Genomic DNA, 25,400 nt, shown 5'->3' on the forward strand with positions numbered 1-25,400 from the left:
CCCCCTCATGTTCAATCCTTCCACCTCTGCCTTCCACTCCTCTTTTACTAATCTTTCTTCATTCATTTTTTCATGTGCCCAAACCACCCCAATACTCCTTCATCGACCCTATCTCCCAACTCCCTTTTCACCACCTCTCTCCTCCTCATCTCCCCTTTTCTCACTCTATCTAGCCTAGTAACCCATATCATACTTCTCAGGCATTTCATCTCAAACACATTTAAACTCTTCCTCTCTTATGTTCCATGTTTCTCCCCCATATAGTGCTGTTGGCACACTCTTTCATACAATCTCCTCTTAGCACCCATTCTCAAATGTCCATTTCTCATTACACTTTTTAATTCCCAAAGTTATCTACTTGCGTCCCTCAATCTACATTCTACCTCCACCTCCACTCCTACCTTTCCCACCATATTCGCACCCAAGTATCTAAAATTATCCAATTCCTCTCGTCTCTCTCCCTTAATACTAACATCCAGTTTGCTTCCATTCTCTCCTCTTGTACATCTTATCACCTTACATTTACTCACCTTCATCTTCAACTTCCTTCTTTCGCATACCTTCCCAAATTCGGTCATTAACTTCTTTGATATCTCCTCTGATCCTGATACAAGCGTAGTGTCGCCAACAAACAATAACTGGCTTATCTACAATTTTTCTCAACTTTCTTTCACCATCTCCAATCCCCTACCTATTACCCTTGCGTTTACCTCTCGCACCACCCCATTCATGTATAAATTGAACAGCTAAGCTGACATGGCACATCCCTGGCGAAATCCCACATTTACCACAAACCATCCACTCTTTCCATTTCTAATTCTAACAGACTCAACTACTCTCGTAAAAAACATTGACTGTTCTTTACAGCTTTTCTCCTATACCATATATCAGCAATATCTCCCTCGGTGCCTTCTTGTCTACCATACCATAAGCCTTTTCCAAATCCATAAAGCCACCCCCCCAAAAAAAAAAAAAAAAAAAAAAATTACCTTTTCCTAAAGCTTTCTCACATACCTGCCTTGCCACAAAAATCTTATCCATGTTACCCCTAACTTTACTTAACCCACACTGTTCCTCTCCTAATCCTCTCAATCAAAACCCTCCAGCCTTCCCAACTACACTCAACAAACTGATCCCTCTGAAACTACTACACTCACACTTGTCCCCTTTTTCCCCTGTAAAGCGGAACTATACAGGCACTCCTCCAGCTCTCCGGCACTCTTCCCTCTATTATACAAACATTAAACAACTTCACCAGCCAGTCCTCTATCAATGTACCTCCTTTCAGACATTCCGCATGACACCCGTTTAACCCAGGTGCCTTACCTGCTGTCATCATTTTGATAACTGCTTTCACCTCATCTTCTCTTATTTCTCCTCCATTTTCCTCATTCATAACTTTTATTTTCTTAGTGCTTCCTTTCCCTTGTAGTGACGCGGCCCTTTTCAAAACCAGACTAACCGTCACACAACTCGAGCTTGGCTTTTATACTAGCTGTAGTTGGCAAGCATAGTTCACAAAGACGTCCCGGTCAGCCAGCGATCAGCCAATCAGGAACTTGGAAAGCTCCCCACGTTCCTGCCAGCCTCCTTTAAAAGGTCGGCGTTTCGCACAAATTTGTGCAGTCCTTCCTTTCTGGTCGATCCATGGTGGTACGCTGGAAAGGACACCTCAGCCGATCGTCAGCCATTGATATGGGAGTCCCCCAGGGCTCCGTAGTTGTCCCGCTCCTCTTCACATTGCTCCTTGGGGATGTAGGAAAAGGAGTGAGAAAGGACACTGTTGTCACAGCCTATGCTGATGACATAGCACTATGGAGGAAATCTAGGCACCGGCGGCCCAAGAAGGATTCTGACCAGCACAAGTCAGAACTCCGTCTCTCAGAGACAGGTTGACCTGGTGATGACCCAACTGACCGACCTGGGCTTCATGTTCTCCGTACCAAAGACTGTTTACATGCCAGTCCACGGCATAGGTTACAACAGAGGAGACTACCCTGAGTGGAATTACATCAAAGTGGGTGGAACTCCCGTATACCCAGCTAAGGCAGTTCGATATTTAGGGGTCATCTTCCAGAGAGACGGAAAATGGACTAGCCACATAAATCAGGTTATAATAAACGCTAGATGAGCCCTAAACCTCGTCCGAGTCATCCGCCGAGAGCCCTAGGGTCAAAGGAGGGAAACAAAGGATTACAAAGGATTACAAAGGCGGAGCATGCCGACAGGAGACCTTTTGGTCCATATCTAGGTCGGATGCGAAAAAATCATAATAATAATCAAATAATAAATAAAAATTATAATAATGTAAATAACAAATAAAATACATAAATAAATGCATAGGTATAGTTAAATAATAGACAAACAGGTAAATAGTAATAAATTGACATATAACTAATAATAAATGAAAATCAAACAGACAAATGATAACAAAACAAATAATATGAAATAAATTATAATCATTACAGCATCTTGCTTAGGTGTTTATCTAAATGATTCTTAAAGCTTCGAACTGAACTACATTGCACTATCTGTGCAGGAAGTTTATTCCATTCATTAACTACACGGTTGGCAAAGTTATTTCTACCTACTTCCAAACTGAATCTATTTCCGGACAGTTTGAGACCATTGTTTCTTGTCTGATTCTCATTCAATGTGAAATTTTTGTCACTTTTGATGTTGTCAATTCCCTTTAGAATTTTAAAGACCTGTATCAAGTCATCTCTGAGTCTACGCTTTTTTTTTTTAGGGAAAACAGATTCATATGTTTTAGTCGATTTTCGTATGATTTATTTTTGATATTTGGAATCAGTTTTGTGGCTCGCCGTTGTACTTTTTCCAGTCTGTCAATGTCTTTAATGAGATTCGGTGACCATACGGAAAGAGCATATTCCAAATGTGGACGAACTAACGATTTATATAGCTTGTTAATGAGTGATGGACTTTTAAAATCAAAAGATCGCGCAATCAGTCCTAGAATCTTATTTGCTTTCTCAGAGGCTGAAATACACTGCTTGGATGATTTGAGGTCGTTACTGATAATTACGCCGAGATCTTTTTTACTATCCACTTTTGTTAACGAATTTCCAAATAACTTGTAATCGTACTTACTGTTATTTTTACCTGTGTGCATTACCTTGCATTTACTTGTGTTAAATTTCATTAGGCACTTTTCAGACCATTGCTGTAATTGATCTAAATCTTCTTGAATATCTAATTGGTTTGAGTGATCATTTGCCATTCCGCACAGTTTTGTATCATCAGCAAATTTGGAAACAGTAGATTTTAGTCCATCGTCTATATCATTTATATATACTATGAATAGAAGTGTCCCAAGAACGGAACCCTGAGGAACTCCACTTGTAACATTTTTCCATCTAGAAGTTTTTCCATTTAAAACAACTCTCTGTTTTCGACCATTTAACCAATTACTAGTCCAACCTAATAGGCTACCACTTATTCCGTGTAAAGCTAATTTAGTAAGTAGTCTTTCGTGTGGGACGGTATCAAAAGCTTTTGCAAAGTCTAGATATATTAAATCTATATTGTTTCTTTTGTCATAATTCGAGATAACTGTGTTGTAGAATTCGAGTAAGTTAGTCACGCAAGAACGTTTCCGTCTGAAACCATGCTGACTATCATTTATCAAACGGTTACTTTCTAAATGATGTTCGATAGCATCTCTGATAATTTAGTTTCCATTATTATTCCTACGATTGAAGTCAAACTTATAGGCCTATAGTTATTTGGCTTCTTTTTGTCACCTTTTTTTGAATATGGGAGTAACGTTAGCTAGCTTCCATTCTCTTGGGACATCTCCGGATATGATAGATTTCTTGAAAATAATTTCTAATGGAACAACAATCTCATTTTTCATTTCCTTTAAGATTCTTGGATGCCAACCGTCAGGCCCTGGTGTTTTATTAACTTTGAGTTTATCTATACACCTTTTAATTTTTTCTTTTGTTATATTTACCGTAGTGAGTAAGTTTACCCTAGACTTATCCATAGTCAAGAGTTTGGTACGCTCCCGGCTCCTCTTCCGATCTCCTGCCATGCACGATCATCCCCCGGGGGTAGTGTATAGATTAGCCAGAGTGGAATGCCAAGCGCTCCGCCTGGGTCTCGGTTTGCCGGCATCAGTTCCACATGAACAAGTATATAGTGAAGCAGGTATTCTTCCTCTTCGGTATCAACTGAAGAAAGATGACTGCAACTGTTTGTTCACTAGAGCTAAAGTTGCAAATTCCGCGGACGAGGAACTCCGGGAGGATTGGTTACCTGCCTCACAGACGACGCACATTCAAGGTCTAACTGGCTCCGTCAAAGACCTCTGCATAAAAGCCGGGCTTCCTCCCAATGCTTGACAGCTTGTTACCCAGTGTCAGATGGATCTCTTTCACCCCTGGGTACTCAAACCATCAACAGTTGCCTCAGAAATTCCGGGATCTTCTCCTAGCACATGAGGGAGATGATAAGGACGGAGTACAAAGAAGACTTCCTTGTCTACACAGATGGCTGTGCTTGAGGATGGCCGCACAGGCGCAGGGATATTCTTGGAAAACACACATGAGTTCATCTCCGTGAAGCTTCCCCCACCTCCATCTTCTCGGCCGAATTGATCGCCATTCGGGAAGCCATAAAAATAGTTATCGCTCTTCCCCATCCACCAACTTCCATCACCGTGCTCTCAGATTCAAGAGCCAGCCTTAAGGCACTGCAGAGTTGTCAATGCGGTTCGCAACCTGACACCTTACAGGAAATACTCCACCTCACTGCTGAAGCCTCCGACAAAGATATTCAAATAAGATATCAATGGGTTCCCTCTCATGTGGGGTTGCACGGTAATGAAAAGGCAGATGGGGCAGCCAAGAAGGGCGCCTTGGCGCCTGAAGAGGACATGATCTCCATCAAGTTCACGGTCATCGACGCCCTGCACAAGATCAACAGAGCCATCTGGGAGACCTGGAAGGCAGACTACACCGCCACTGCCATCGCTCGTGGATAGCCAACAACAGCCTGCCTTGGAGGAAAACCCCCCAACCTTCCCCTCTGTACCCCCCTATATGTTAGACATGATATCCAGAATAAGGGTAAATCATTGGCAAACCAAATTCCTTAATATTCTCTGTACCTGTGGCAGATAACAGGTCACTTTCAATCACTGCCTTTTCGTTTGCAGACAGTTGAGGGACCATTTTAAAAATCTAAGAAATCTCTTCGGAAATCCCTCCACCACATCAGACGCCGGAAAATCTCAAATAACCCTGGCTGCCAGCCTGATCTGCTCTTCCCCCCGTGGGAGGCCTACTATGACCCCCTCCAGCCGGGTCAAATGTAGCAAAACTCTACACTCTGGTAAATGAATAAAATAAATAAACATATAATTGAATAAATAAACTGATAATAATAAATAAACAAAGGAAATATATTACGGCCATAGAAGTAATTAAAGACAGTCCTTAAATCGGCTAGTTCCGCAGGGATGAGCAGACTTGTCTCCCGACTTCTCTCCCTGGCTCAACTCCAAGCAGCAGTTCTACCCAGCAAGACGCTTCGGGACCAGTTTTCTCCAGCAAGACGCCTCGGGACTAGTTCCATCCAGCAAGTCGCCTCATTCCCTCCTGTGGTCCTCCGTCCACAGCCACGACGCTTGATGAGGCCTTCACTCCGGACCTTCTCCCAGCGAGACTTCGTCCGTGACCTCCGAGCCTATTAATCATTAAACCTTAGTTTTAGTGTTATTGTGAGTCTCATTTTTCCTGGCTTGTCCATACTGAACCAAACCCATGACACCCTATCCTCCGTCGCATTTAGCAACTCCCTAAAATACTCTTCCCATCTTTCTTTTACTGCTGCCTCTTACATTATCTCTGGAAATTCAGAAAAGGGTAAATTGGTCATTATAAGGGTGTTTGCTTCGACCTATTTACTTTGTTTCACTATCCTGTAAGCAAACACACTCTGCCACGTATGTTCTCGTCACAAGCCACCGTCCAACCAGTGCTAGCGGTAGTACATACAACGAAGCCGTTAAACAATTTGAACCCTTTATAAATAAGCGTTCGAGCTCCAATTCATACACACACACATCATTTCAACTTCATAAATATAATGGATAATCAGAAAATTATAAATTGGTCATTATAATGGTGTTTGCTTCAATCTATTCACTCTGTTTCACTATCCTGTCACATATACTCTCGTCACAAGCCACTGTCCAACCAGTGTATATTATGAATGCTGGCGATTATACATACAACGAAGCCGTTAAACATTGTGAACCCTTTAGAAATAAGCGTTCGACTTCCAATGCAAAGCCAAAATGGATGAATAAGGAATTCGAAATAAGTCTTCCACACGAAAGACGAGCCCTTCGTAAATATATTACAACAAAAATCAGACCAATTAATTACTTTTTGAGAAATACTGACGTGAAGCAAAGAAACTCACAAGAAAGAGCAGGAAAGGTAAATGGAATCCAAAAGAATTTTATAGCTATGTAAATAAAAATAAAGTAATTACTTCTAACATTGGTCCTCTCGTATTACATAATGACGAACATACGAATGATGACATAGAAATTATTTCGCATCTGTCTATACAAATGAAAACAATACCAGCTCTCAGAATGATATCGGTAGCAATGATGAAATGATAGCTAACTTTTCTTTTACTGAAGTTGATGAAATGAAAATAAATAAAACGACAGGACCACACAAGATTTCCAGGACTTTGAAAGAAGCTAGAGATTAAATTTATAAAACACTAACCATCTTATTCAATAAATCCTTAACTTCTGGTCAATTACCTCGAGAATTGAAATTGGCTAATGTAACTCTCATACATAAAAAAGGTAACAAATCTCTGTCCAGTAGTTATTGTCGTATCATATTGACATCAGATGTAGGCCTTATGCAAAATTAGGGAAACAATTCTATACAAGACAACACGGTTTTAAAAGGAAACATTCATGTTTGACCAATCTTCTTGATCTCTGTAATAATGATTTTAGCATGTATGACGAGAGCAAATCAGTCGATATAACATACTTGGATTTCCAAAAAGTATTTGGTACGGTCCCACATAATCGGCAACTCAGTATATTACACTCACATGTTATCACAGGTAATACCCATAATTGGGTCAAAGATTAGCTGACAGAGAGTAAATAATGGGTTATAATCAATTGAAATTCGTCTGACTTGTATGATGGAATTGTGGTGACGTTGTCCCAACCGCCGACGCCGGACACACCGGAGATCTCTGCTTCCCTGACCGATCCAACCTAGACTGATGACGTCACCAACGCGAGCGGAGGCGTATCCACTCGTCAAGGCTCACAGCTCGTTTATGAGGATCACAACCAAAGGGAAGGCTGCCAATCAGGAGGTTAGACGTTCCAACGGGACCCGTCCGTGATCCTACAACGAGATTTAAAAGGACGGCCTCTTGCCAACCGAGAGCAGAACAGCCTCACCAATCACTGCAGCAACAACTCGCCTCCAGCTCCAAGACTTCCCTCCTAGCATCGATCGAGGACTTTTAGCTCCAGATTTCAGGCTCGCCTGATTCGGTGATTAAAGAGATAAAATCACTGCAATGATTTCCTTCCTTGGTTGTCCTTCATACCAGAACACTACATAGTGAGTGATGTTTCCCAAAGTCAGGTTCTCTTTTTTGACTTTTGTAAATTATATGGACAGTGGTCGGGTATGAAATATAAAAAAAATTACAGATAACACAAAAATGTATAGTACATACATACATATACCAAAGGCTTTTTCCCCCTTACACGGGGGGTAGCCAAAAAGAAAAAGGCATAGAAATAACTCCCACCCATTTAATTTCCCATATATTCCACTCCCCTCCACCCTCCTATCTTGGCACCTATCTTTTTCCCAAAATTTATAGTAAAATCATTAATGCAGTGGATAGGGATCAACTATAGTCCAATTTAGATCATTTATTAGAGTAGCACAATTAATGGCAAATTAAATTTAACATTAATAGATTTAATGTTTTGAATGTAGGCAACAAAAACATTGTAATTATTATTCTACGAATGGTAATAAGCTTCAGAAATCAGACCAAGAAAAAGGCCTAGGTGTCAGTGTCTAAATATCTAAAACCGACCCTCCAGTGTACAAAAGCTGTAAAAAGTGCCCAGCAAGCAGTAGGGTTTATTGAAAGAACAATTGAACATACATGCATACATACATACATATACCAACAGGGAGTTAGTCAAAAACAAAGGCATAAAATCCACTCCCACACATTCCATCCCCACATACTTCACTTCCACTCACCCCTCTCCTTCCCTCTTATCTTGGTTCCTCTTGGATGACGAGTCATCCCTGCATCTCGCCCACTGCCAGTCAGAAGCAATGCAGCAAGACACAGCACATCTACAGCAAGGCCGCTTCATTAATCGGCGACCCGCCCCTCATACAGAAAAGAGAAGACGAGGAGAAATCCCTTTGGGCTGTGTCAAAATATTATTCACACATACTCCCTTACCCACCCATCCCCTATCCACTCCCTTCCATGCATCACAGCACCATCCATACACAACCATTCTACACTCACCCTTATCATCTGTCTTCTCCCTTCCTTCCTCAACAGACATTCCTTTTCTTAAAACCCCTTTATTGCCCCTCATGTTCACTCCTCTTTAACTAATCTTTCTTCATTCATTTTTTTTTTGTCCAAACATCCTAATAATCTTTCACCAACCCTATCTCCTAACTCCTTTTTCACCTCATCTCCCCTTTTCTCACTCTATCCAGCCTAGTAACCCATTCCATACTTCTCAGGTATTTCATCTCAAACACATTTAAACTCTTCCTCTCTTCTGTTCCATATTTCTCACCCATACAGAGCTGTTGGCACAATCACTCCTTCATACAATCTCCTCTTAGCATACATTCCCAAATGTCTATTTCTCATTACATTTTTTAATCCCAAACTTATTTACTTGCTTCCCTCAATCTACATTCTATCTCCACCTCCACTCCTCCCTTTCCCACCAATTTGCACCCAAGTATCTAAAGCTATCCACTTCCTCCAGTCTACCTTAATAATCACTTCCAATTTGCTGCCATCCTCTCCTCTTGTACATCTCATCACCTTACATTTACTTATATTTATCTTCAATTTCCTTCTTTTGCATATGTTCCCAAGCTTATCACTTCTTTAATCCCTCCTCTGATCCTGCTACAGGTGCAGTGTCATCAGCAAACAACCGGCTTATCTCCCATTTTTCTGCATTTTCTTTAACCATCTGAGCAGCTTTCAACTCCACAATAAAATGCAGCCAATGCCCCAGATACGAGACTGAAAAATGTGTTGGTTTTATTCAAATATATATTGTTTAATGCTCTAGATAAGATGTCATGCTACAAGTATGCTGTTTGAATTCATTTTAGTTTCCGAGTTACTGTACATACATTTAACAAAAGGCTCTTTCCCCTTATAAAGGAGGTACCTAACCAGGCCATGCACCCACCTACCCATCCAACACCCATTTGTTTTTCTTTTTATCGTAACTTCTTGTGGATAAAGGGTCATCCCTGTCTCCTACTCAATATCTGTGTCAGAAGTAATACATCAAGACACTGTACTAGCACCTAAATAAATTCATATTGCAGCTACAGAACAAAGCCATTGTAAACTTTGTATATAAAGGCAGAGTATTGTTCTTATTGGAAAAGGGTCTTCAATACAGTACATCTTGTAACTGACATAATAGAGGGATAAATAAAAACATCTTAAACTGTTACATACACATTTATTTCGGTAGGAGTACAAAAATTTCATGGCTATTTTTCACTTACACCTATCTTGTTTTCATTCATTGTTCTTACAATCAATAAAGAATGTACAGTATCATATATTACACTATTTACACAAAATATTAAACAAAATTCAGCAGCAACATGGCAGCATTTAAATATATATTTTCTGGGAAAGTCTTCGAGAAAGAGGGGAAAAAAAAAAAATAATAATAATCTAGAATGTTTTTCACTAACTTTCTTCTGGGTAAGTGCTCCTACCCAGTGCAAAGTAATTACTTCAGAAACCTATGATCCTTTCAAGGTCTGGCAACTCGAATAAAAGATGCAATCTAAGTGCTGCAACAGGGAGAATATTGCACAGGGCTGGAGCGGAATGTAAAGGACAACTGCCAAGGCATACAGAGCGATGAGCAGTGAGTTGGCGGTAGTAGCAGTGTTGTTGCAACAGTGGCAAGAAAACTCAAAAAGCAGACAGAGAAGATTAGTTGGACTAAGGCAGTGATGGTGCTGTTTTTCTGAGCTGTGATTCAACTGATACTGTAGCATGTAACTTGACTAACACCCACTTATGAGTGTCTCATGAATTAGATTTGAATACCAGTAACAAAAATACTTTTAAAGATTATGAACATGTTATCTTCTGCTAAAATTTGTGGTATAAACTTTAGTCACCTAAAATTGTGAAAGTTTGCATTTTGCATCACTCCCCAAAATAAGTGGAAGCTACCAATTAGTGAAAACATCACACTGATTTTGAAAACAATAGAAAATCTCAAGTCCAATGAACCTTTGACAAAATAGCCCAGGAAATATCAAATAAATACACAACTCTGACCATTGCCACGGCAGCAACAACCATGGTAAACACCCAAGAGGGAAGTGAGAAGTATCAAAATATTTACACCACTCCTCCAGTGGGTTTATGATTTAGTCTACATATAAAATGGTGTTCTATATATATATATATATATATATGATTCATACCTGGACCCAAATAGCATCTTGGCTCTGTAGTCATACGCCCTATAGGAGCCAAGGCACCAGATATTTCAGGTAACTAAGGAATGAATTCCTGCACCAACCTTTATCCTCCCACACGTCAGTATTAGAAGGAAACTCAAGTAAATTAGAGGCAAGATTAGCAGGTTATTAAAAGAATATGTTTATCCGGCATAAATATCATTGCACTCTACCTCCTATGCCAATAAAATAATTTGCTCCAACACACTCACACACATAATAACAGAGAATAAAAACACTTAAAGACAATCTGGCTCTGAAGCGACTGAGATCACAATACACCACAGTACATTGCTTGGCCACGGTGACCTGGCACTCAAGAACAGTGCCTGTCACTATCCTCATTGTTTGCATCTTCCACATTCATTTCAAGAGGCCGCAACACTTACTCATATAAGTAAAAATCTTTAGAACTAATCTACTTGAACTTTTCATTGAAGGTATCACAAGACCCCAAGGCACAAGCACAAGTGACATGTGGTGCAAGTGCCATTGTCTGCCAAGTTGCTCATAGAGTTGACAACCCTGAGAGAGTCCATGGCTTGGATTCCTGTAATAACAGAGATCCACGTGGGCAGAATGGTGTCATCAGATTGGGGTAACTGTACGCTAGCGGAGGACATGCCTACTTTGTGACAATTTATTTGAGCTTCTGGTCACCTATCTTTGTGCTTGGATGATAAGACTCTGACATACCTTACTCTTTTTTACTACTTGAGCCTCTACCTTTCACAGTAGGGGCCTCCATCCTTGGCACCATGTACTCACTGCATTCATACATATCACTCGCACCTTTACTCATGCCCATTCAGCTTGGTGTGACCTAGACTAGACATGACCGGGGAGTCGTGTCTTAGAAGGCGGGATTTGTCTTTTACAGCCACAAATGGCTAGGTGGGTTTGGGGTTGCATAGCGAGATCAGCTCAGTCAATCATTGGTCCCTGTGGGCTTCCCCATGATCCCGTATCTCCTCTAGACCTACTCCCCTGGGGTTTCATGCAAGTCTGGGAGGAGGTGGGGTATGGGAGTGGAAGATGTTGGATGTATGGATGGATGGATAGATCTGTTACAAACATGGAAGACATTTGGGTTCAGATCGAGATTGATGTGGAGATGAAGTTTAGGGGCTTGGTGTGATGCTGCCAAGCCCACCAGAGCACCACGCAGCACCTCGACAGGAAACCAACTTGTAAGTGCATCACAGAATAGCATCCTCTTAGCAACTCCATATATATCCCCTCCACTCCCACTATGGCCAATTTTCCACCCTCCATCCCCCTGTTTATAATTCACATGAACACATTGCAGTTATTCAGCATAGTCTTTACACAATGATTTCTCTGATAATGCGCCGGTTACGTGAGTTAGGTGTAGAGTAGCCGGACTCGAGGGATTCATCAAAGGAAATTTGTGGTTTGTTGTCGACATCCATGGTGTCGTGGTGATCCATGTAAGGGTCAGGCATACCGCTGACATCATAACTGCCGTCTGCAAAATTAAAACTCTGCATTAGTCATCACTTACACAAAACTACATTTGATTTGTGGTTTAACATCCTAAAGTACTTTCATCTATCAGGTGGTTAGAAGTTGTCATTTCCTCCTTTATCACTACAATATTTGCAAATGAATGAGCAAGTGACTCCTTAGCCCCTTCCCATTAGTGATGGTGAGGAACCTATACCAGAGGCATGTAGCTGCAGCCAAAGCCATCACCTTTGCCCTATGTACTTGAACTGCTGGGAATTACAAATAAGTGCAGAATTTGAACCCACAGCTAAGTGAATGAGAGAGCAGCATGCTTCTGATTATACCACCAGTGCACCAGAGGATGATGGCTTTCATATTTTTGCTTACTAGGCAATCTTATTCAGTTAAATCTAAAAAATCAAGATGAAATCCAGCAACTGAAGAAACTTGTATAATTTAATATCAGTTACCCAAGTTCATTTTCTATTAAGTGCTTAGCACCTTCATGTTTACCTCCCTCAGCCCCCCATCTATATACACATTTAAAAATCATAGTGACATTACACCACCCTGGTGTAGCACCTTCACCTCAAACCATTCCCAACACTCACACAACCTCTACTAACCACACAGAAACTTCTGACCACCCTAAACAGACTTCTCCAATAGGATACATACATATACCAAGGCTTTTTCCCCCTTACAAGGGAGGTAGCCAAAAAGGAAAAGGCATAAAATCATTCCCACCCATTCCATCCCTGAATACACTCCACACCCCTCCACCCTCCACACTCACACAAGGTCTACTAACCACACAGAAACTTCTGACCATCCTAAACAGACTTCTCCAATAGCATACATACATATACCAAGGCTTTTTTCCCCCTTACAAGGGAGGTAGCCAAAAAGGAAAAGGCATAAAATCATTCCCACCCACTCCATCCCTGAATACACTCCACATCCCTCCACCCTCCACCCACACCCCTCCACCCTCCAATAGCAAACTTGAAAAAATATCTATTTACCCATTGGGTCCATCCTTCTCCTTGGCTTGTTAACAGCAGCATATGGGTCACCATTGGAGTAGTAGTTGTTGCGTGACATGGGATACTCTTCATGGTGCTGAGGTGGTCCTTGGTGCTGAGGTGGAGGATAGTGGCTGTAGTCATCATATCCAGTAACACCATAACCACCATGAAGCATAGGATCATACTGGTATCCATGTCGGGAATCTGGGTTACCATTACCACCTCCCATGCCCATCTGGGGATCATTTCCATTGCCTCCATGGTGGCCTTTCACTTGCCAAAGGGAGTCCTGTGAGTTGACTGACCCACCATTGTTGGAATTGGAGTAGCTGTTGTCCATGTAACCCATTCCTGTACAAGAAGAAAGTATTATGAACATTGTGTGTTGTGTAAACAGGGCTCTATATTATATCCAATTGACAAGGTAATCCTTCCAATATGAATTAGTAAATAATATCTAGATGACTCAATTTACTCCATTAACTATCTAAAATTGATATCAGCCAGAATAGATGTCTATAGAGTTACTGTGGCAGAATTTAATGGACCATTTACAGTAATGTACCTAAGCCTGATTGTTAAAAATTACTTCAATTATTTACCTGTATTTGACTGTCCATTATGTATGCCTTGGCCACTGTGACCATAGCCATGACTGTTGTATATTGCATGCTTGCTTGGATCATCAAGTCCACCATCAGTAGAGTTCTCCATACCTTTGTTGTCCATACCGACTGTATAGTAAGGGGGTGGAGGCGCCTGTAATGTACAGTGGTGTTATTCAAGGGATAAACATTTACAATACAGTGGAACAAACATTAATGTGAGACACAGTGTGCATTTCTTTGGAATTTGATATGGTCTTACCTGTTGTGTAACTACTCCACGATGGGAAACATCAATCTCAGCTGTTTTATTCTTTAACTTGCTGTTCCTCTTCCTGCAGCAGCAACAGATGAAGACCAGAGCAACAATGGCAACAAATACGACACTACTAACAATTATAGCAACCATGTACTGCATAGACATTCGCTTGGGAGCACGGGCTGGCAAAGTGTCAACTGAAAGGAAAAGGAAATTGTTTTAAATATTATCTAAAGAAGGGTCTTTGTATCACATACTGTCATATTACTTGTTAAGAAATTTTCAATCTGGTTGTCTGCAAATGGCAAATCAACATATAGTTTCCTTACTTACCCATATCTGCTGTGACTGAAGTTCCACACAAAGGAACAGGTCCTTGTGTGCACAATTTTACTCTAACTGCAGCCACAGGTTCATCCCCTAGCTGCATCTCCCCATGGTCAATTTTCACATTAACTTCTGAAGGTAAGGAGACCCATTCAGCATCATCCGTCTTCTGAACCTCAACATGACCATTCAATCGAAGTCCAGTGAGATCGGCATTAAAGCTGACCAGGTTATTGCTGATTTCATAATAGACTAACTGAGGTACAGGAATTGAGGCTTCATTGACCAAAGTTGTGCCTTCAAGTGCATCTGAATATATGCTCTCCCCTTTCACATTGTATGCTCGTACTTGGAGCTTATATGTAGTCTGCTGGCTAAGATTCTTAATCTTACAAGGATTCCGGGTCTGGCAATCATACTTCTTTTGAACTCCTGAGGGCATCTCGGACAAGACCGAGAACTTGGTGTTTGCAAAGCCACCATTGAAACCTTCTTCCCATCCTAGTTCGAGGAAATCAAAACCTTTTGACACAATATGAAGGTTGGTTGGGAACTCTGGGGGACCCTTGGATTGTAGGGAAATTTTAGTACTATGTTCACCCATGCTGTTTGATCCTTTGCATGTGTAGCTTCCATATTCATTCTCCGTCACGCTCCTCAAGGTCAACACAGATGCATAAACATCATCAGGAAGTTTGGTGAAGTTCTGCTCATAGTGGTAACCATCTGCTTTGACTTCATTGGGGCCCAAGAACCACTGGAACTCTGCAGGAGGGAACGACTGCATGCGGCACTCAATCACAGCATCCTCACCAACATCAAAGGCAACCTTGTTTGCTTTGTGGACAGTTATTGGAGAATCTGCAAGAAAGTCAGTGAATTATAACTGGACATTGAAACCAAATAGCTGTGTATACAAGGGCACTGGAATGAAAATATTGGCATGAAAAAAGCATTAAAGTATTCTTCATGTTGAGAAGACCAAAATTACTTACGCTTTATCCTGAGGAGTAATGAGCTGGAGACTTCACGAACATCGTTCTTGAAGACGCATTCGTAAACACCCCTGTCCTGAGGAATGACCTGATTGTCTTTGACACGACTTGACCCCAGGAACTGCAACGTGGACTGTACAGTGAAGGCAGAATCCTGGGCTGATTGTTCTACTAACACTGTATAGTAATCAGACGACCCAAGCTCCTCTCCATCCTTCAGCCACCTTATGGAAGGTTCTGGTTTACCCTGAGCTCTGCAGGTGATGCTGTAGTCTGTCTCCCCGGCCGATATGATATCATCGTCTTTGAGACCGTCTAAAATCTTGGGGGCCTGGTAGACCTTCAGCGCCACAGACGCCGGGGTACCCTTGCCCAGCTTGTTCCTGGGCTGGCAATAGTATGTACCCTCGATCTGCAGTGTCGCCGTTGGGATAGTGTAGTTGGCGCCATGCGTTAGCGTCGTCTCGGAGCCGTGGCGCCACCAGCGGTAGGTTGGCATAGGCCAGCCTGGCGGGTTGGCACCACAGGTCAAGGTCAGAGCTTCGTCCTGGACTGCGATAGGTTCTGAGGGTGTGATGAAGGTCTTACCAGGGGCATGGCGCACACGCACCGCTACAGTGGCATTTCCCTCACGGTCAACGGAGTCTCCTCCTGTAGGTGTGAGGACGTTAACGGAGCGACAGACGTAGTTCCCTTGGTTGACGGCCGAGACACTATTGAGGCGGAGGATGTCGCCGCTTTGCCTGAAGGTCTCGTCTCCCTCCTTCAGCCACTCGGTTTTCACAGGAGCAGGGTTTGCGGTCACGTTACATAAGATGAGAATGTCCTCACCCTCTTCCACGTCCTTGCTCGAGATGACAGAGACTCTGGGGGCATACAGCACGTCGAGGGTTACAGCTTCTTCGACTGTATGCTTGAGGCCGTTCTCGGCTTGGCAGACGTATCGTCCAGCATCCTCGAGTTTGACGGGATTGTGTTCGAGGTCGTTCGAGGTCCCGAGGAAGCGGCCGTTCCGCGTCCAGCGAACGTTGTTAACGGGCGGCTTGGCGTCAGCGGAACACGTCAGTATTGCATTCGAGCCAAGTTCTACACGGAATGGGTTCTCAGGTCCAATGGTGATTCTTGGGTAATCTAGAAAAGAAAACACATTTTCTTTTAATTTTGGGCTTTGTATAAAAATAATATCAAATCTAACTATCTGCATGACATGTGACACTATATTTTGCTTAGTACAAGATTTACTTCTATTGATAATCGTTGCTAATAATTGTAACACATTCTTAATCTTATTACTTGGGTGAGCATTCAACTACCCAAGAATCTAGGGGAAACATATTGTGTGGGTATAAATGTATGTATAAGAACATGAATCCAGAATCTAGGGGTAGCTTGTGTATACGTTGCAGAGCACGACCCCAGACTAGGGAAACTTATTTTATTGAGGAATGTTTCAGAGAAAAGGAGGAGGGAGGGTAGTGAAAGGGAGTGGAGTATGTGGGGATGAAATGTGTGGCAGTGGATTTATGCCTTTGACTTTGGTTACCTCCCTTTTATGGGAGGAAAGCCCTTGGTATATGTATGTATGTATGTATGTTTCAGAGAACAACCCCAGATTCTAAATACATATGACCAGCAATGCCAGCCAACATCTGACAAATTTATTCGGATGAGAGGTATCACCATATTGAAGGAGCTAATAATGCCAATCACTACAGAATTTACATAAAATTTAGAGTTAGCAAGCTTGGCATATGAATTATAGTTAATGTTATTATTTACATATTGTTAAGCCTGACAGGGAAATTACAGTGAGCATTAAGCTTGACATAAGAATTAACCTTAAGTTTGACAGAGGGTTTTCAGTCAACGTTCAACATGACACAGGACTTACAGTTGACATTAAGCTTGACTTTAGACACCATCTTCTCGCCATTGGTGAGGGCACGGTTCCACACGACGCAGCGGAACTCGGCGCCGTCGTCCTCCTTCCTCGGGTTGATGGTCAGGACCGAAGTGGTGGGGAAATCCCGTCCTCCTCCTGGTTTGAGAACACTCAGGAGCTTTGTATTCGAACCTTCGCGGTACCAACTGTAGAAGGAAAGGTCAGGTGGTGAGGCACGAATTATCCGCTACGGATTACCATATGTTATGTATGTCTCAGTTTATTTAAAAACATTTCACGATAATGGCAATCATAACATATTGCCATATATGCTGCCAGACATGTTCATGGAATTCACACAAAAGGGGTTGGCTGTTGTATATAAAAGTGTAGAGTCGAAAGGTTTTGTTCTCACTTTGTGAAAGATCACAAATGTAGATGTGAATACAAAGCAACATGCACATGCGCATACGCGCACACACAACTGCATATATTCACAGTTGTTATATAAAATATCGCCACCTCTGCTACTGAACTCAAATCCCTGAAACGTTAAGATAAACCCACTTGTCTGTAGAGCCCAGCCGGTACAAAGTATAAAATCAAAACGATCGCAGTTTTGGCATTCTGGTGTATGTTGTATCACAAATTCACACATATATTATTCTGGTGGCCTTCCTCAAAGTCCCTAAAACTATTTTGATAATCTATCACACTTGCTGATATACCATACGTCACCTCCTCCTCCTCCTCCTCCTCGTCTTCCTTCTACTCGTTCTTTGACTTCTTTGTTTACCTCCCTCTCCTACATCTCATCGCCGTCCTTCTCATTCTTGTCCTCCTCCTCGTCCTCCTCTTCCTCCTTTCCCTCCCATCCCTCGACATCTACCACCATCTCCTCCCTCAAGGGCAACTCGCTTTCAACCGGGACAGTGGCACTCTTTGTGCTTGGCACTGACGGCTTTGGCAGTTCAGGATCTCCCCGACGGAGCCAGCTTGGAGTGATACCACTCACCCACCAGAATAATGAAGGAAGCGCTTGTAAGACCAAGTTTCGAGTGGCGGTGGTGTGTGGGTGGGGGGAGGAGTCTTTAGAGGGGAGTACTTGAAGTGGGGGGTACCACTGGAGGGAGTACGAAGGGAGAGGTGCCAAGGCGGAGTGAGAGGATTACCAAGGGGACGTACCATGTCAGAATACCAACATGAGAGTATACCAACGAGGGAATACTAAGTGAGGTTATCGATACGGGAGGACACACCAAGGGGAAGAAGTATCAAGAAGAGACTACTATAGAAGAGAGGAAGGAGGAAAAAGTGAGCAGTGGGAGCTAAGACAAAAAAAGGTTAAAAAAAAAAAAAAAAAAAAAAAGAAAATTGAGGAGGGAGATGAGGTGGGAGGTACAGCGAGAGGGACGGAGCGGAAGAGGGAGGAGAGAAGAGAGGAGAGGAGAGGAGAGTGAGAAGGAAAAGAAAGGATACAAAAATAGTGATGATGAAGAAATTATTGATAGCGAGGAAACACGAAGCAGTATGAGGCTGGTTGCGAATGAATAGTCAACGCAAAAATTAAGGTTTAGAGGAGGAGGAGGAGGAGGAGGAGGAGGAGGGAGATGAGGAGGAGTTGGGTGAAATAGGGACAAGTTGAAGTGACGGTCGAGTCCTTCCCGAACTGACAGATGTGGAGGAGGAGGAGGATGAGAGTTATGATAATAGTGGAAGGGGGGAGGAGGAGGAAAAGGAGATACAAGTGTCTCCTGCTCATCTCTGGATTTCATCAGGCTCCGCTCTACGTGTTGAGCGGGAATGAACGCGACATACGCGCATGCGCGCGCACGCACGGATACAGGCAACCGATCACACACGGAGAACAGTCGGTTGCAAAAGTCTTGAAAATATATATCTTACATTTCTATACTATACATTTTCTATACATCAGTTGTTTTGCTGTAATAGTTACTTTCTTGTATAGACATTAAGGCATTAGCACCAAAATATGGTTTTCATGGTGGGAATCAACGCATACGCGCGTGCACACGCACACACACACACACACACACACACACACCAAAAAAAAAAAAACATCCTTACATGATCTGAGGATCAGGTGAACCGCCTTGCGAGGAACACGTCAGATCAGTAGCCTGCTCCTCGGTCGCCGTCGGCGCCTCCGGCGTGATATGTGGGCTCCCCGGCGGGATAAGCACGGTCAGGTTGACCGTGGTGGTGTGCAAGTCCGACCCCGTCTGCGCCTCCTTCACCCGACACTCGAACATCCCGTTGTCCCGGTCGTAGGTGGCATGGCTGATGGTCAAGTCATACCGGCCCTCCTCCGGTACCAGCTCGACCCTGTAAGGAAAGGAAAAAACGTCTAAATATAAGATCATGGGAAAGAATACTTGGCAGAATTTCATTAAAATATACAAATAATCTATAGTACATTGGTAACGTCCTTGGCATACGCACATCAAGTTATATAGTTATATTTACAAGTAAAACGAACCAGGCCATTAGAAATTGTATCTGAACTGGGCGTATTCGTACTCGTAGGTAAAAAGAACGAATACGAATTTTGTGTCGTAATACTTCCAAGTAAACCGAATTTCATGCGATTGGTTCATGAGAGCACCCACAAGTCTTACTTTCGTTACAATCATTTGTTCATTTGAAAATTACTCCACAATTGTCTACTTCACTATGAAGGGCCCTACTCCTGTATCGACCCCTTAGGTACATTGAAACCCAATCCCATGTCGTTCTGGAAAACGTCAGTGAGTGTGCGTGTACGTAAGAGAAAAATAGATTGTGTGTAATAAGAGAACGCTTATTATAACACACTTAGTATTGAGTGTGTGTGGGTACTCGTGAAAAAAAAATGCGCGTAGTGGGAAGGCGCTTATTATAGGCCGTGAGAGGCTTAATACTAAGAGTTTGTGTGACTTTGCATGTGTCTGTGTGTCTGCCTGTGTGCCTGTCTGTGTCTGGTAGGAGTAAGGGCAAGCAGGAGCTTGAGTGCGCAACTGTGCACGAGAGGAAACCACAGCAGACCTTGAACCTCGAGAGCGAACTTTCTACCTTACCCTTGCGCTGGCGGAAGGGCGAAGTTGGGAGGTGGAGGAGCAATAGGAGTACGAGTACAAGGAGCAGTAGTAGCAGGAGCAGGAGTAGCAGAAGCAGTAGGAGGAGGACGAGGAGGAGGAGTAAGAATAGAAAGTAGGAGTGCGAGTGGGTATAGCAGACCAGAAGCAGGCGAAGAAGGATGATGGACAAGGTGGCATAATACAACTGGTTCATGTATATATATATATATATACAGTATATATATATATATATATATGGTGTGTGTGTGTGTGTGTGTGTGTGTGTGTGTGTGTGTGTGTGTGTGTGTGTGTGTAGATAATTCACAAAACTGGCACGTGATCCAAAATGTGCTGGTAACCCCTAAGGAAAGCAAGAAACACGGGATTCCCAAGCGTTTTCGTGTATTTCACATCTTCAGGGGAATACAGATGAAGGTATACCTTCATTTGTATTCCCCTGAAATGTGAAATACACGAAAAGCGCTTGGAAATTTCGTGTTTCCTGCTTTCCTGAGGGGTTACCAGCAATATATATTATATATATATATATATATATATATCTATAAACCTATATATATATATATATATATATTTGTGTATTTTGGGAGCAGGTTCTCTTTTAAACATGTTTGATTGAATACGACAGCATTCTGGAAGTTGTTGATTTTCTTTCTTGTGTTTTCTATTTTTCTAATTATATTCTTCCCTTGGATAGGATGGGCATAAACCAATTCCTTATAATTCTTCATTTTATTACACGACGTTTCGTCTCTAATAAGGCATCTTCTGGTATTTTCTGTTTTTAAAGATCTTAAATATTTATTGTATCTTTAAAAACAGAAAATACCAGAAGATGTCTTATTAGAGACGAAACGTCGTGTAATAAAATGAAGAATTATAAGGAATTGGTTTATACCCATGCTATCCATGGGAAGAATATAATTAGAAAAATAGAAAACACAAGAAAGAAAATCAACAACTTCCAGAATGCTGTCGTATTCAATCATATATGTATATGTATATATATATATATATATATATATATATATATATATATATATATATATGCTAATAAGAACACGGGTACGTGTGTTCACTTATGCAAAATAGACCACTTGGAAAAAGGAAACTAACGAAGCAGAGCGCTTTTGTATATTACACTGAAGATGTAATATACGAAAGCGCTCTGCTTCGTTAGTTTCCTTTTTCCAAGTGGTCTACTTTGCATAAGTGAACACACGTACCCGTGTTCTTATTAGCATATATATATATATATATATATATATATATATATATATATATATTGTGTGTGTGTGTGTGTGTGTGTGTGTGTGTGTGTGTGTGTGTGTGTTCCTTTTTCTCTCTTTTCTTGAGACATTTCTGATGCTCGCCTGAAAGGTACAAGTATGTTGCAGTCATTGTAAATTGACGCATACGTATCTTTTTCGAGTAAGCGCATTACGCCTGTGGTGTATTAGGCTTCGTCCCCATCTCGTGGACGCAAAAGCACCCCAGGGGGGGGGGCTGTCAGACATGAGTGTAGAGGAGTAGGAAGAGGCGAGGAAGAGTAAGGAAAGCTGGATAACAAAGACAAAAGGAAATGTTGGGGAAGAAATTAGGGGAAAGGGGAAGAGAGGGACGGGTAGTATAGAAGAACAACGTGAGGAGAAGGAGAAAGGGAGAAGGAAGTAAAAGGAGGAAGGGATAGGGAGGGTGGGAGAGATGGAGAAGGAAAAGGAGGGAAGGGTAGAAAAATAGAGGTAGGGGTAAGGCGAGGGAGGGAAGGAGGGAAGGAGAGAGAGAGAGAGAGAGAGAGAGAGAGAGAGAGAGAGAGAGAGAGAGAGAGAGAGAGAGAGAGAGAGAGAGAGAGAGAGAGAGAGAGAGAGAGGGGGGGGTGAGTGAATGGGTGAAGAAGGGAGGGAGGGAGGGTAGGAGGGAGAGCGCAACGCCTTAAAGTGGAGCAGGTGAAATTTGTTCGAATATTTCCCTCCCGTCTCCTCCTCCCACCAGCAGTCAGCCCTACCTCGCGGTCCTTCGTCGGAGCGAGCGGATCGACGGAGGAAAGGAGAGGAGTTGGGAGGAAGGGAGAGGAGTTGGGAGGAAGGGAGAAACGGCTATCGAGTTAGTGTGAAAATGAAGGAGAAAGAGGAAGATAGAGACAGACACCGAAATATATATAGACACACACACATGGGAGGGTGGAAGGAAAGAGGATTGCGGGAGTGAAATAATGTCTACCAGTGAGGGGTAGGGATGGGACGACACCCCATTGGGTCCCTTAGGCGGAAGGGCCCTGTGAAAGGAGCCTCTGGGAGGAACGGGGATCCTAGAAACCTAAGAAGACCACCGTCCTTAGGAACTCGAGAAGACCTCCCTCCCTCCTCCGAGCTGCCGGTGAACCCCGACGCCCTCTATCTTTACATACTCCCTTCTTCAGGAAATCAGCGACCCACCGTGCGGGAATGCAAGCTCCCCGCCGTCAGCACAGCCGGAGGTCTGGCGCGGCGCAGGGTTTCTTCGATCGACAGGTCTGTTCCCCTCCTGGGCGGAGGCTCTATCGGCAGAAGTCTGGTCACCTCTTGGGCAAAATAACCTCTACCGGTAAGTCGATCCACCTCCTGGGCGGAGGAACCTCTTTCGGCAGAAGTTTGTTCCCCTCCTGGATGGTGGAACCTCGTAAGACTACACATCCCCTGGGCAGAGGAACCTGGGTTATCTTGCTTCCCTTTGGGAAGAGAGGGTCTGGAGAGGGAGCCTTCTACTTCGGACTCTTACTGGAGTTTGCTTCCACTTCGGGATCTATTCTGTTCGAGGAACTTCTTCAAATTCCTCTGGAGTCTTACTGGACCGGACTTTGGAGTTTGGAACAGCGTTTTCTTATCGTGGACGTTTTTGTGAAGTGGGTACTTGCCATATCATTTACATTTTACTTTTACACTTATCCCTACTGAAGGCATTAAATCGAACCAATAAACACTTACTCTTCTGTCTCCAAACGAATCTTCTCAGCTGGGCAAAGCCCTCCACGGCCAAAAAATCTTCACAAAAAAACAAAAACTACCACGAGGAAAGTTTCACTTTGACCCAACCCCCGTCAGATACTGTAAGGCCCTACATACCTGTAGTTTTGCCCCAGGGGCATCTCCCCAATAGCCACGTTGTCCTTCTGGCCATTGCGCTCTTGCTTCATCCAGTAGATCTGACCCCCCGACAGGAGCGTCGGGTGGTTGAAGCGGCACTGGAGGGTTACATCCTGGCCTTCGCGAACGTCCGAAGATTCCTCCCGCCGGGTCGACCTCGAGCTATCTAGAACAGCCACACCTGCGGCAGGAGAGAGGAGAAAACGTTAATATTTTTATTCAAAATATATAAGGTTCATCGATGTATTAATGGAGTTAGATATACAACATTTCAGCTATATATATAGGAACCATTTGACAAGAAATAAAAATAATAGGTTGTTGTTTATAACACTCGCAAATGAATATATTTATCTTGGACACCGGGCAACCCAGACCACAAACAATCAGCTTAGGCAGATGGCGAACCACATACATGTGGGCCACATGTGACCTAGATGAGTGAGAACACTACGAGTACAGTGTGCTTGTGATCCACATTATGTGAAATATCACATTTACATAGAAATATGCGTTACTGATGACGTCATCCACACGAATAACATCCACATTACATGTTTGTGTCATCCACATGTGGTGCGACAGTAACTCCGGATATATATATATATATATATATATATATATATATATATATATATATATATATATATATATATATATATATATATATCAATCATGTGATATGAGCTTTATATACTGATAAATATCTAATCAAGTGTAACCAATCATCTCCTGGATTCAGACTTGGTGTCTCGTCGTAACAAGCATATCTGAAACCGACTTTATTATGTGACTTCCATAGAATTTTCGATTAGAAATATAAAATAGGAGGGAAATATATAATAAAAAAAAATCTTTTCTACTTTCGGAGTTCCTCAATAGAAAAAATTATCACTGTGTGGACTACGATTTATTCTATTTATCTATTAATTTATTTATTTCCACCCGGCCTTGTTATGGACAGAAAAATCTCCTGTCGGATTGCGTTGCCATGGTTACCCATTGCGACATTGTTATCACGGAATGCAAGGGAAAGCTTGGCACGCCCCTTCCCTTCCCCCCTTCCCCTCACACCTCTTGCGTGCGTCCAGCACCTCTCCGCATCTCATTTGCCGCTTGAGAGCACGAGCAAGGTCAGAGCCCGATCAAGGTCAGTAGTGTGTGAGGTCGTGACCGGGTATGGCCTGGGGTCACGCCCCGGTGCCCCACCCATCCATCCATTCCTTCTTCCTCATTCGTGTCCCTCCTCCCTCCCTTACACCTCCCCCCTCCCTAGTCCTCTGCTCTCTCTCTCTCTCTCTCCATTTTTTCTGCCTCTAAATATCTTATTCATTTCAAAGATCTACAATCAAAATTGTTTACAGGGGTAGAAGCGCCGGTAAAATAGAGAACATAACAAAACTCGAGGTTTTCTTCACCTCATCTAAAACTACCCATATACCCATCAAAAACAGTAATAATAATGATAATGATAATAGCAACAAAATAATAATAATGATAAAAAATAATAAGAAGAAGAATGATACCTCGTTCATTTATGTTTCTTCTCGAACTGAATGAAATTGTCTGGTCTCAGAACAACACCTATGGAGTCTGCTACCGTCCTGGTTCGATTAATGAAAACGACCTAAACCCATCCTAACTAGCTTAAAGTGCTTGCAACCGGGTCAAACAAACCATACGATCTTCAGTCACTTGAAACAAAGTCCTCCCCTCAAGTGATGAAAACCATTCACGACAGCCATAATAAGATATATAAAGAGGACAGCCATGAGATACATTATTTCATCTTAACGTATT

General features: G+C 42.5%; 2 protein-coding genes across 2 annotated transcripts; one reads left to right on the forward strand and one right to left on the reverse strand.

Annotated features, from left to right (window-relative positions):
• The first annotated feature begins 1,647 nt into the window (after positions 1–1,647).
• Positions 1,648–5,008, forward strand: LOC143039302 (uncharacterized). Its single transcript, XM_076209178.1, has 3 exons — positions 1,648–1,891; positions 3,982–4,173; positions 4,590–5,008. Exons 1-3 carry the CDS (start codon positions 1,648–1,650, stop codon positions 5,006–5,008), a joined length of 855 nt encoding a protein of 284 aa, XP_076065293.1.
• A 4,762-nt stretch (positions 5,009–9,770) lies between these two features.
• On the reverse strand, positions 9,771–23,781 carry ed (hemicentin protein echinoid; the record flags this gene model as incomplete). The annotated part of the gene is given in 9 exon segments (XM_076209384.1): positions 9,771–12,306; positions 13,313–13,666; positions 13,918–14,074; positions 14,183–14,376; positions 14,513–15,367; positions 15,502–16,632; positions 17,393–17,589; positions 19,472–19,729; positions 23,580–23,781. Coding segments are annotated over 9 exon segments (3,512 nt in total), but the record flags the coding sequence as incomplete, so codon positions are not given.
• Between the last annotated feature and the right edge of the window lie 1,619 nt (positions 23,782–25,400).

Source organism: Oratosquilla oratoria, chromosome 26 (assembly GCF_046742065.1).
Source record: "Oratosquilla oratoria isolate Oo_2021 chromosome 26, ASM4674206v1, whole genome shotgun sequence".
In the NCBI taxonomy this organism is placed as follows: domain Eukaryota; kingdom Metazoa; phylum Arthropoda; class Malacostraca; order Stomatopoda; family Squillidae; genus Oratosquilla; species Oratosquilla oratoria.